At 31.0% G+C, this 13,949-nt stretch overlaps 1 protein-coding gene across 1 annotated transcript; it reads left to right on the forward strand.

Moving 5' to 3' along the window:
• The first annotated feature begins 997 nt into the window (after nucleotides 1-997).
• LOC131615237 (uncharacterized) lies at nucleotides 998-2,531 on the forward strand. The gene is made up of 3 exons (XM_058886708.1): nucleotides 998-1,098; nucleotides 1,147-1,832; nucleotides 1,954-2,531. Exons 1-3 carry the CDS (start codon nucleotides 998-1,000, stop codon nucleotides 2,529-2,531), a joined length of 1,365 nt encoding a protein of 454 aa, XP_058742691.1.
• The last annotated feature ends 11,418 nt before the right edge of the window (nucleotides 2,532-13,949 follow it).

Here is a 13,949-nt window from a genome sequence, read left to right on the forward strand (position 1 = left end):
TGGAGATATTTATCGGACGGCATTCTCCATGATCAACGGTTATTGGCAAGAAATCAAGGTATGCAATCTTACTAAATTTGTGATATTTTTTCTTTATTTGCCTTGCTGTTACAAATGATGCCAATAATTTTCGTAGTTAGTAGTAGGAATATTACATAATTCTATTTGTTTACTTAATTCATTACATTATTTAGTATAGTTTACATTGTTTCAAATTAACCTTTTTATGGTGAACATAGTAGTAGAAGGTAGTCATATTATCCAGTTCTGTTTTGGAACTCACGGTATTTGACGATTCAGCAACAGCTAGAATGGGCTAACGGTATCACATTTCAATGCGATACATGATATATATAAAGCTTATGTAAAAGGCGCTGTTATAACCTTGTCATGTTAGATGAATTTTTGTCTTTTTCCAATAATATATGCTAAGTCACACAGAATTAAAGTGCTGGAATATTTGCATATAGGTACTGCATTGCACATTTTAGGTTTTGTTTACATATACTTTTTTTATATTTCAACACCAGTACGGTATTAATAGTTATAAGCCATGAGGTTCTAAATGTGCAATATGAACTCAACGGTTATAATTCATAATATTTCCAAATTTTTGAATAGTCTTCATAAATATGATTTACTTTCCTTTTTAATCATAGGTTTGACAATGAGCGACGCCGAGCTAAAGGAACGGACACTGATGGCTATTGAAATACTATTGCAAAATAATAATCGTAGCTTAAAGGACTTCAAACCAATGCCAGTTCCAAAAGAGGATGTCGTTTTCTTTACAGGAAACAGATTACTCTATGATGAACGTCAATATGATGTTGTTGAACAACATCAAATTTTTGAACATTTGTCTGCTTCTCTTACAGGTAATATGACTATCTTATTACAACAATTTAGAATATTTCAACTCTTGCATTATATTAACAAATCTGTTTGGAAACATCTCTTATACATAGATGAACAAAGAGGAATTTTTGAAGAAATCATGGAGGCTGTAGAGAAGCAACAAGGAGGTGTTTTTTTCCTGTATGGCTATGGTGGAACTGGTAAGACCTTTATGTGGAAAACTTTATCAGCAGCACTTAGGTATAAGAAAAAAATTGTCTTGCCAGTTGCCTCAAGTGGAATTGCAAGTTTGTTGTTACCTGGTGGAAGAACAGCTCATTCTAGATTTAGGATTCCTGTTCCGACTTTAGAAAATTCTATTTGCAACATTGAAAAACAAGATGATCTTGCTGGGCTTCTAAAGATGACAGATTTAATTATATGGGATGAGGCTCCTATGGCCAATAAATTTTGCTTTGAATCTCTCGACAAATCCTTAAGAGATATTATGAGTGAAATCCCACATGCATCTAGCAAAGTTTTTGGTGGTAAGGTTGTTGTGTTTGGTGGTGACTTCCGACAAATACTCCCTGTTATACCAAGAGGAACTAGATCAGACATTATCCATGCAACAATAAATGCTTCTTATATTTGGGATCATTGTAAGGTATTGAGGCTTACAAAGAACATGCGCTTGCAAAATGGTGATAATGCTTCTTCTACAAATTATGACATAAGGAGCTTTTCTGAGTGGATTTTAAAAATTGGAGATGGGACCATGTGTGAGCCAAATGATGGTTATGTTGATATTTGTATTCCAGATGAGTTCTTGATTTCTAGCTTTTCTGATCCAATCAAGGCAATTGTTGAAGATACATATCCTGATCTCATTCATAATTATCTTGATTCCAATTATCTTCAAAGTCGTGCGATCTTAGCTTCAACAATTGAAGTTGTTGATGATATCAACCAATATATCACAAATCTTATTCCAGGTATATAAATCAAACTTAGTTCATTCTGTTTAAGTTAATTGTTAACACCTTTTTATATGTTTTGCAAAATTATGGTGCCCATTCATTGTAACTAAATATAGGTCTTTCGAAATTGTTGTAGGAGAAGAGAAAGAATACTTTAGTAGTGATTCTATTGATAAATCTGATGTCACTAGCTTTGATGCATATGAGCATGTGACACCTGAGTTCCTAAATGCTCTCAAAACTTCGGGACTGCCTAACCATTCAATCAAGTTGAAAGTTGGTGCCACTATTATGTTAATGCGCAATTTAGATCAGTCTGAAGGATTGTGCGATGGTACAAGGCTAACTGTAACCAGACTTGCTAATCATGTCATTGAAGCTAAGATCATTTCTGGAAAAAATATTGGTAACTTATTTTATATTCCTAGAATGTCTCTATCTCCCTCACAATCGCCTTGGCCGTTTAAATTGGTAAGACGCCAGTTTCCAATTATTGTTTCCTTTGCCATGACTATTAACAAATCTCAAGGGCAATCACTTGATAATGTTGGGTTGTATTTGCCTAAAGAAGTTTTTAGTCATGGGCAATTATATGTGGCTATCTCAAGAGTCAAATCGAAAAAGGGTTTAAGGATTCTTATTCATGACAAAGATAAACAATCTATGAGCTCTACCACCAATGTTGTATTCAAAGAAGTGTTCCATAACATTTGAAAAGGTCCAATTTTTTTAAATATTATCTTATCATGCCATTAACAACATTTGATAAATATTTGTTGTTCTTAACATGCACATGCTAACTTATTATTCGTTTTCAAAATATTTCAGGTCCAACATTCACTTCATTTTTGAGATTCATGCTGCAGCCAATGTTGTTTTCAAACAACCGTTCCATAAAGGTCCAATTTTTATAAATATTATCTTATCATGCCATTATCAACATTTGCTAAATATTGGTTGTTGTTTAGTTGCACATTCTAACTTATTATTCGTTTTCAAACTATTTCAGGTCCAAACATTCACTCCATTTTTGAGATTCATGCTGCAGCCATATTTTTATTTCAATCAAACATGCAAAATAGTTTTTTGACATTATAGCTCTTTCATGTTTTATGACATTGTAAAAACTAAATATATCCTATTGGAATTATGGTTTTGAGATGATAAAGTTATTGTTCAATGGTTTTTATTTTAAAGTTGGCATATCTTAATAATATTACCCGTGCGGCAGCACGGGTTTGTTACTAGTATATTATAAAAAAATTAAAATATCACATGCTATGAAATAGTTGAGCACGGATAGGAGTGGAATCGAGGATTTAAATTTGCTGCAGAAATCGATACAATATCAAATATAATTTAATAAAATAATATCAACCATAATTCAAAGTCTAAATCCAATCAGAATAGTATATAAATAGTTTGTATTATTATTTATACAATTTAATAATATAATTTTTATTTCTTTTATATTCTTTCTTTATTCTCTATTATCTCCTCAGGCATTAACAAATCCCATATTCACGCATTTTTGTAAACTTAGTCCGTTTGATTAAAATTAGACCATACTAATTTAAATAAAATATTTTCACACTATAAAATAAATTTTTTTTCTTTCTAATCCAACAATTGATAATAGTTTGATTGCATGAAAAGGATGATTACAATAGATTCAAATTCAGAAATAACAGGAATATATATATATATATATATATATATATATATATATATATATATATATATGAGAAAAAGAGATATGCACCGACATTGTAAAATATTTTTACACTGTCAACCAATCACAACCATGTATTTAATTAAAACATAATTTTAATTAAAAAAAATTAATATGACATGGCAAGTGTAAGGATTTTGATTGGATGTATGTGTAAAGTTTGTTTACACTGTCTATGCACTACCTTTAAACTATATATATATATATATATATATATATATATATATATATATATATATATATATATATATATATATATATATATATATATATATATATATGATCTAATATTAAAGTGTCAAATTTAGTAACATGATACCTCTGATAATTCTTTACTATCTGTTGGATTGAAAGATATTATGATATAGATAACGTCGGCAAAATTTAACATTAATTGGAAATCATTTGATATGTCAACGAGATACATAAAACTAACGTCTTACAAAACCGTTAATTTTGATCATTCTCGTTAATATATCAAATGATGTTAAACTTTATGGACATAATCTATATCATAATAACTTTCAATTCAACGGTAAATTGTGTTATACGGATATGCAGTAAAGACTTATCAGAAATGTCAGTGTTATTTGGTTCTGTTATATATATGGGATGGGATCAAATCTCAACCAAGGTGTCAAAATTTAATTTGACACCAAATCTCAACCGTTAATATGAGACAAGATCCATTAACACCAGGTGTAAATCTAAAAGACTTACACTAAATTTCAATCATGTAAAGAATCGATCAAACGGTCATATTATATGAAATTAGAAAAAACCTATTTTCTCTCCTAAAAAATAGGCTAGACTGTTTGATCGAATGCTATTAACGGTTAAGATTTGATATAAGTCTTTTAAATTCACACTTGGTGTGAATGGATCTTTTATATATATATATATATATATATATATATATATATATATATATATATATATATATATATATATATATATATATATAAAGTGAGAATGCTATTTTCATGTGAGAATGATATGAATAACTATTAGCCCTTCGATTTAAACATAAATGCTTTTGATTAAAATTTCGTATGTGATTTTCTTTCATCATTTATCAAAAAGCCAAATGAAAAATAAATTGGTCCAATATTGTCGCTTTTACTGAGTTTGGCCCAACATGAGTCTCGTTTGAATGAGTAGCGCCATCAACTCAGATCCTTCAAGATGCAAACCCCTAACGAGTTCATCGACCCCACTATCTTCCATGATTTTTTTCCAAATTGTTCTTTCCTTTGCCACGTGTCCCTCATTTAATTCTATCCTTGATTATTCCTCGAGATGCCACTTCAATTTCTCTGTATGGTAGTACATATTTTTTTATTTCTTTCTTCCTTCTCTCTCTCCAAATGTTGTTTTCCAACAGCTTCTTTTGACCTCTCCATAATTTCCTTTCATGTCTTTACGTTATAATCGTCCATAATATGATTATTCTCTTCAATGATTCTGAAATGGGCATTAATCTCATTTATAACTTATTATTCACTTAGAGCATTGAACCTAAATCCCTTGGTTTGTGCCTTAGCATTGATTGTACCTTTGATTAGCGTTGCACTACTTCCCTTCCCCGTCTGTCCGCCAACATGAACCTCCGTCTTGTTCTTCCTTACTTTTCTTGTTTTATCACTACAAAAAAAACTCATTAGTGACATGAAAATCACGCCACAAATAGAAAAAACACATCACAAACCAAAGTTTGCGACGTGAAATATTACGTCGCAAGAGGCAAGGTGGCAACTCAGTAGTGACGTGATTTTCACTTCACTATTTAGTGAAGTGAAAATCACGTCACTAATTTTGGACCAAATATTCACACAACTTAAATCAGAGCAGGCGTAGTAGGTTTGGTTCAAAAAGGGAATCTTCAGCTGCGACGTGTTTTTCATGTCACTAATTAGTGACATGTAAATCACGTCACTAATTATTGCATTTATTAAATAAAAATTGTTATAGACGTTTATTGGTTGCGATGTTTATCAGGATGTATTCGATCAAAGTGCTTCCATGCCTCGCCATCAGATGGATGCCACATAGTGTCTGGACTTGTTTTATTTGTATGATGCTATGTCATTTAACTTGCACTGTGCATTGAAGCAAACATTCTTTTTAACCTTGGTATTATCGGAAGATAAAACATGAACTTTACTGCTTCACGGTCTTGATTAGTGTTAATGGCTCTACTGCGAACTTTATCTCTTGGACTCATACAAAAATTACCTTCCTCCAACAATTCATCTTTAGCACCAAACTCATTGTCATAAAACAACATACAACCATTAATCCAACAATCAATCTTTCTTACTCTTAAGCCCAACTTCGACACCAACTTCTTTGCTTCATTAAATGTTGTAGGCAAGTTGTCTTTCATTGCAGTTGAGTCCAACATCATTTTTACGAATAATTCCAAACACTGATCAAGAACATTCCAATTTGACTTGGCGGCCAATAATCTCACACACATTGATAACTTTGAGTCAGACGACCCATCAAACAACAGCGTATTCATCTCATTCAACAACTGATAAAATTTATGCGCTTCCTCATTCGACAACTCTTCCCCACCAAAATCTTCAGGTTGATCATAGGTCACGTTCACACCAAAAGCATCCTCAACCATGTCACCAATCAGATTAAAGTTTTCCTCATATTCCATAGGCGGTCTTTCCTCATATTCCATAGGAGGTCGACTACTATTGAAAGTATTTTGGGTAAATATTTTCTAATATATCATATCCATAGAGACTGAGTCAATATTACTGCCGTTCTATAGTCAAATTATAATGAGTGGTAAAAAGCATTGGTTTTGATTATTTAGTCTAAAAGTGCGTATAAGAAAGTAATAATTAATTGACTGAAAGCTTAAAGAATAAATAACAATGGTGATGAATATGTTGAGTTCTAGGGTTCATCAACCTATTCGTATGCAATTGATCAATTAATCCACAAGTGAACCATTATATAAGTTATTATCTTCATTCATCCTCAAAACTGACCTCATGTCTAAGATCAATTTAGAACCACCTATACCGGTATGATATTCGATCTCTCAGAATAACAATAAGGATAAAGGGAATTAAACACAATGATTTACGAAAGCTTATTCATAATCCCATCTCTGCGAATCAAGAACAAATCAATATAAAAACCTAGGGCAAAAGTATGAACCCTATCTCTCGATTGATAGTTCAACAATGATATAAAATAGAAGCAAGGTTCTTTATTGATAATAAAACTTAAACAATTGTTCACATGAATTAATCAAAGTTATTGCATATTCATAGGTTAACTACTACCTTAAACTCAACACAATGGGGTTTAGCTCTCCATAGTCATAAAGAATACACAAAACTTCATAGATGGATTCATCTTGATCAAGGGAATGTCTTCGATTGATGTTGAATTCTCCGTCGAATGTTGTTTTCAGCTCTGGAATATGAATGCTCTCTGAATTTCGCTCACCAAAGATCTTCCCTATATGAGGATTATGGCTTCTTTTTATAACAAAGTTTCTTTTTACGAAGCTCCCGCGGCGCGGCACGGGTTAGCGAGGCGCGAACTGGGACCTGAAGGTTTGGCGCCTCTCGCCAAGTTTTGCTGCGGCTCGACCTCTGCTATATCCCACTTCTTTGTGATTTTGCGTCTCCATTGTTCTTACGCCTTCGTGTTTCCTCGTCCTTGCCTTCCAGCTTTAATACCTGCACAAATATCACCCAAAGTGATTCAATTTGCTCTACAATTAGCATCAAACTTCTAGAGTTCAATTCTAACCATAAAATCACTAAAAATCATACAATAAGCTCGATTTCAGATCAAACGGTAGTTATTTTAACACATGAAAATACTAATAATTCATTCCTAACAAACTCTCCCCAACTTAGAGTTTTGTTTGTGCCTAAACAAAATTACTCACCTTAGTGAATACAACAACACATACCAACAATCATGCAACAAGTTTTTCAAAGATTTTTTTCAAATGGCTCAATTCAGTGATCAAATCAGATACTCTTCATCTACCTGAAAACTCAGAACATGCACATGAAACAGATTTTGAAAGGAAATTACCTCCAGAAGTTCAAAACACTTCACAACCGTAGTTGAATCAGCACTAATCACTCTCATCAGAAAGTACGATGAATAAAAGAGGGGTTAAACACTCATTCAAACAATTAAATCAACAAGTATTCATATCATACGTTCACCGTATTGTTAGCATCAAGTCCTGTGAAATCTGAGAATCGGAAGGTCTTTATAGGGTTGTAATGTGGTTTAGATTCAAAGAAAAGAAGATATTTAAAGGTTGTTCCTATTCTAGGGAAGCATCCTAATCATATTCGTAGCTCGATATTTCTTTTCTTTTCTTCAAACATTTTCCTTCTTTTTTTTTCTCAACAACTTTCTAGGTTCAAATGTTGTCTTTCTTTTGTTTTTCTTTATTCTCAAGCTACGAATTTCTTCTGTTCTTTGCAAAACACCACTTGTACTTACTCTTCCTTTGATTATGAATCTCCCCAACTTGGAGATCAACCTGTATTCAGATTCTATGAATGCTCCCCTACTTTCTATTAAGGTAAAAGCGAAAACACATCACCAAATTTTATGGTTGATGGTCCAAAATAAAACTTTTTATTGAGATCAAAACCTCACCAGATGTTTTTCTTGGTGCATATTATGATATTTATCTTGACCTCAGTCTCAAAGAATGGTTAGCAAAGGATCACACTCTCACAGAAAAGAAGTAAGCTTTAAGATGGAATAGGCTAAAAGAAACTCTCAATTTCAAACAAGTGCCTAAGTCATTTTCACAGATTTTCACAAGACGATGCGACAACCGGTTTAGCAAAATACAAACATGTCGAAGTAATCGATGGTCTCCTGCATATAGTAAACAATGGAAAGCTTTCCTCACAATGGTTAAGGCTAAGCTGATCCAACAAGAATTGTGTACCATAAAGAACTTCTACAGGAGTTTACTAACAACCTAAGTTTCACGCACACACTAAGAGTCAGAGTTCGAAAATTCATACCTGCGTTGTCACTTTTATTGAAAAAGAAAGGGAAAAATAATTTTTCAAAAATTTCCACTCACTACCACTTTCATGCATGTTGCTCCATTGTTGGCATTCTCATTGTTTCGCTCGAGCTTTTTTAGGAACTACTCATTAACATTTTGGGAAACAAACAAATAATAAACAGAAAATTGAAAAATGCAAAAGAGTAAATCCACCCCCAAACTTGAACTAAACATTAACCTCAATGTTTCAGAACAAGCCCGAGAGGGTTGACTCACAAAGGGTATTGCCAAATCAATTTCTTCTTCCTAGCTTTCACCAGAAAGGTCCCCTTATTATTTCATGAAATAAAAATAAACAAAAAAAATAAAACATTAGAAGTGTGGGTTACCTCCCACGAAGCGCCTCGTTTAACGTCGCATGGCTCGACGGTTCATGGTTAAATCATCAACCATTGTCTCGTTTTCTTGGTACTTTTCTTACCAATGTGAAGCCCCAAAAGTATTTAATGTTTGCTTGTTTGGTTTCTTCATCCTTAATTCTTACCACTTCAACTCGTGATCTCTCTTCCTTCATTTGTTTTGTCCTCTCCTCAAGAGAGATAACCTCCTTATCCGTTAATTTCTTCTTCTGTGAGAACCTATCCTTGATGAATTTGACACATTTTGGCTTTAACTCTAAACCTTCTAAAAATGGGATGGTGATTTGCAAACGGCTAAACATTTCCATTGGTCGAAAGTAATGACTCTCCTTCCCTTCTTTATTAGGAACTTGTAGAGGAAGTAATTCTAATGAGAGTTTATGCTCCTTTGCATTACTACTCTTCTTCAACTCTAAGTCCACCCTATTCTCTTTTGAAAAAGTTTCAACTTTTGAAGTTTCTAACTCATTCACGACTTCTTTGATTATATCCTCTTTTTTTGTTCCTTCGACTAACACATCATCTACTTTTTTAGCAGGTCTTGGATAAGGTAGCTTCATTGAGAGCTCATACTCAACTTCTATATTTTTCTTGATGTTTACATACTCTATAATATCCTTTTCAACAACATCTTCCTTGTCATCAACTTCCTCCTCCACTCTCTTCTTTCCAACATCCTCACCAATCACTTTTACACTCCTTATAGAAGTAGTATTGCAAGTTTCTACATAAGTCGTAGGGTTTTGAAAAGTTGAGACTTGACTTACGTTTTGCTCGGTTAAGAATTTGGTAAGTTGAACATCTTGAGTTTCCCGGTTTTGTTGAATGGCTAAAGAGAATTGCATGAATTGATTCATGGTTTCCTCTAACTCAGAGGGTCCTCTTTGATAAACTTGATTATAGTGTGAAAGCCTTTGTTGTTGATATTCATGGTTAGCAATATGATACTCCATTGCATCTTCCGGTGTGCACCATCCGATATCATGAAACTCATTAACTTGAGGTGTGAACTGTGACACACTTTGAAGGAGATACTCCATTTGTTGAGTTAGGATCTCGTTTTGAGCATGAATCGCAACATTTATATTTGGGTCCAACATTCCGACAAACAAAAATCTACAAAACTAGCAAACAAGTGAAATAACAAGATAAAAAAATAATAATAAAAAAGAAATCAAAATTAAAAGACTATTGCAATAACAAAATCTACAATAAAGTAACTAACTAAAAATCTAAAATAAAGAAACTAAACAAAAAAAATCTAAAATTAAGTAACTAAACAAAAAATCCTAAATTAAATAAATAACTAAAATTAATACGACTATTGCAATGCGTGCAATATTGACACCAATCCTCGGCAACAGCGCCAATTTTTTGAAAGTATTTTGGGTAAATATTTTCTAATATATCGTATCCACAGAGACTGAGTCAATATTACTGCCGTTCTATAGTCGAATTATAATGAGTGGTAAAAAGCATTGGTTTTGATTATTTAGTCTAAAAGTGCGTATAAGAAAGTAATAATTAATTGACTGAAAGCTTAAAGAATAAATAACAATGGGGATGAATATGTTGAGTTCTAGGGTTCATCAACCTATTCGTATGCAATTGATCAATTAATCCACAAGTGAACCATTATATAAGTTATTATCTTCATTCATCCTCAAAACTGACCTCATGTCTAAGATCAATTTAGAACCACCTATACCGATACGATATTCGATCTCTCAGAATAACAATAAGGATAAAGGGAATTAAACACAATGATTTACGAAAACTTATTCATAATCCCATCTCTGCGAATCAAGAACAAATGAATATAAAAACCTAGGGCAAAAGTATGAACCCTATCTCTCGATTGATAGTTCAACAATGATATAAAATTAAAGCAAGGTTCTTTATTGATAATAAAACTTAAACAATTGTTCACAGGAATTAATCAAAGTTATTGCATCTTCATAGGTTAACTACTACCTTAAACTCAACACAATGGGGTTTAGCTCTCCATAGTCATGAAGAACACACAAAACTTCATAGATGGATTCATCTTGATCAAGGGAATGTCTTCGACTGATGTTGAATTCTCCGTCGAATGTTGTTTTCAGCTCTGGAATATGAATGCTCTCTGAATTTCGCTCACCAAAGATCTTCCCATTATGAGGATTAGGGCTTCTTTATCCCACTTCTTTGTGATTTTACATCTCTAGTGTTCTTACGCCTCCGTGTTTCCTCGTCCTTGCCTTCCAGCCTTAATACCTGCACAAATAACACCCAAAGTGATTCAATTTGCTCTACAATTAGCATCAAACTTCTAGAGTTCAATTTTAACCATAAAATCACTAAAAATCATACAATAAGCTCGATTTCAGATCAAATGGTAGTTATTTTATCACATGAAAATACTAATAATTCACTCCTAATAACTACTTGAAGCATGCGTATTGCTAGTCTCTGGTATGTTACTCGGCAATTTTTCACCATTAAACGTCCAAACCCAATAATTTTCCATGAAATTCCTTCTATGCAAATGCCTTGGGTCTCTAATTATAGGTCTACATCCACATTTAAGACAAGGACACCTAACTCCTTCTTTGCTTCGACAACATTCTTGAGCAAACGCCCACGTGATAAACCCATTAACTCCTACTATAAAATTGGGTTTCAGTGCACGTCTTCCTGGTTCCAATCTATCGTACATCTAACTACGATAATACAAATAATATTCCATACTGCACATATATTCAACCATTCTCTTTTTAGTAACTATTATTAACATTTAATTATATCAACCATACATATATAAATAAAATAAACATATATAACCATATAATAAATATTTTTTAAACAAAATACTACTTCACACTATACTACTATATACTTTTTTTAAACAACATACTACTATATTATTTTCTTTAAACAAAATAAAACTTCACACTAATATATATAACCATATAAAATAAACATATATAACCATATAATAAATATTTTTTAAACAAAATACTACTTCACACTATACTACTATATACTTTTTTTAAATATACTACTATATTATTTTTTTTAAACAAAATAAAACTTCACACTAAAATATATATAACCATATAAAATAAACATATATAACCATATAAACATATAATAAATATTTTTTAAACAAAATACTATTTCACACTATACTACTATATATATATTTTTTTTAAACAACATACTACAATATTATTATTTTTAAACAAAATAATACTTCACACTAATATATATATAACCATATAAAATAAACTTATATAACCATATAAACATATAATAAATATTTTTTAAACTTATATAATAATATTTTTTTAAGTTATAAATAACCGTTTTTAAACAAAATACTATATATATACTAGTTTTTTATTATATTCAGTTTTTTAATATATATATTTTTAAATATATAAATATAATATATATTCTGTTTTTTTAAAAACATAGTATAATATTACTTATATATAATATATTTAGTTTTTAAAATTATATTAGGCTTAATTGCAACTTTGGTCCCCCTATTTTGTATTTTTCTTGATTTTAGTCCCCCATTTTTAAAACCACGATTTTGGTCCCCCTTTTGAGTTTTCTATTGAAAAAAAGACAGGAATATGGACTAATTTTGCAGAAAAAAGCAAAATAGGGGGACGGAAATTGCACAAAAAACTTATAAAGGGGACTAAAATAGTGATTTTTAAAATAGAGGGATCAAAATAAAAAAAAAAAGACAAAATAGGGGGACTAAAGTTGCAATTAAGCCTAATATTTATAATAATCTATTTTATATATTGTAGAATATTTAACAAAATATTCGATTTAATAAATTTACATAAAATAATCTATTTCAATAGTATATATATATATATATATATATATATATATATATATATATATATATATATATATATATATATATATATATATATATATATATATATATATAATTACAAATCAAATTATAAAAAATCTATTTTAACATAAACAATCTTATAGTATATATAAATTTACATAGAAAGTATGTATTTTAACAGTTTTAATCATATTAATATATAATAATTTTAATAATAGTTTTAATATATCAATTTTTTTAATAATTTTAAAAATATTAATAAAAAATATATATATAATTTTCTTTTTTATTTTATATATTATGTCTAATTAAAAAAATAACCTAATAAATCTATTAAAAATCTAAACAAACAAACCTAATAAAAATCTAAACAAAAACCTTCTTTTTCAGAAATCTTTACCGACACCTAACAAAAATCTAATAAAAATCTAAACAAAACCTAATAAAAATCTAAACAAAAATCTAATAAGAATCTTTAAAAAAAAAACTTACCTCTTCTTCAATCTACTCCACCTTCTCCTTCTTCTTCTTCTTCACATTCTTCTCCTTCACCTTCTTCTCTCTTCAAAATCTAAAAACAAAAAATCTAACATTAAAATCATAATATATTATGAATATAAATTGAAATTATAAAAAAGTATTGATGTAATTTACCTTTAAGTTAAGAATATGTGATATTTGGGAAAAATATTTGTGATTGAATGATATGAAAAATTGAATTGGGTTTGAAATTGGATATTTGGGAAGAAAGGATTTCTGTTTGGGAAGAAAGTGTTTGGAGAAAGGAAAAAAGGTATCACAGCGTGTGGGAGGGAGAACGTGAAGGCGTGGATATATAAGAACATCAACGACGTGAATTTCACGTCGCAATCCAACCACGTGTAATTCACGTCGCAACTTCCCCAACGGTATTAAATAATTTTCTCTCTGCAATAAAGCCTGCGCAAGCCAGTTTTAATTGTTTGGCGTGGAATTATGAGCCTATCAGCGACGTGAATTTCATGTCGCAACCCAGCCACGTGTAATTCACGTCGCAACCTCCCCAACGGTAATAAATAATTTTCTCTCACTGCAATAAACCTGCACAAGT

Source organism: Vicia villosa, linkage group LG6, assembly GCF_029867415.1.
Source record: "Vicia villosa cultivar HV-30 ecotype Madison, WI linkage group LG6, Vvil1.0, whole genome shotgun sequence".
In the NCBI taxonomy this organism is placed as follows: domain Eukaryota; kingdom Viridiplantae; phylum Streptophyta; class Magnoliopsida; order Fabales; family Fabaceae; genus Vicia; species Vicia villosa.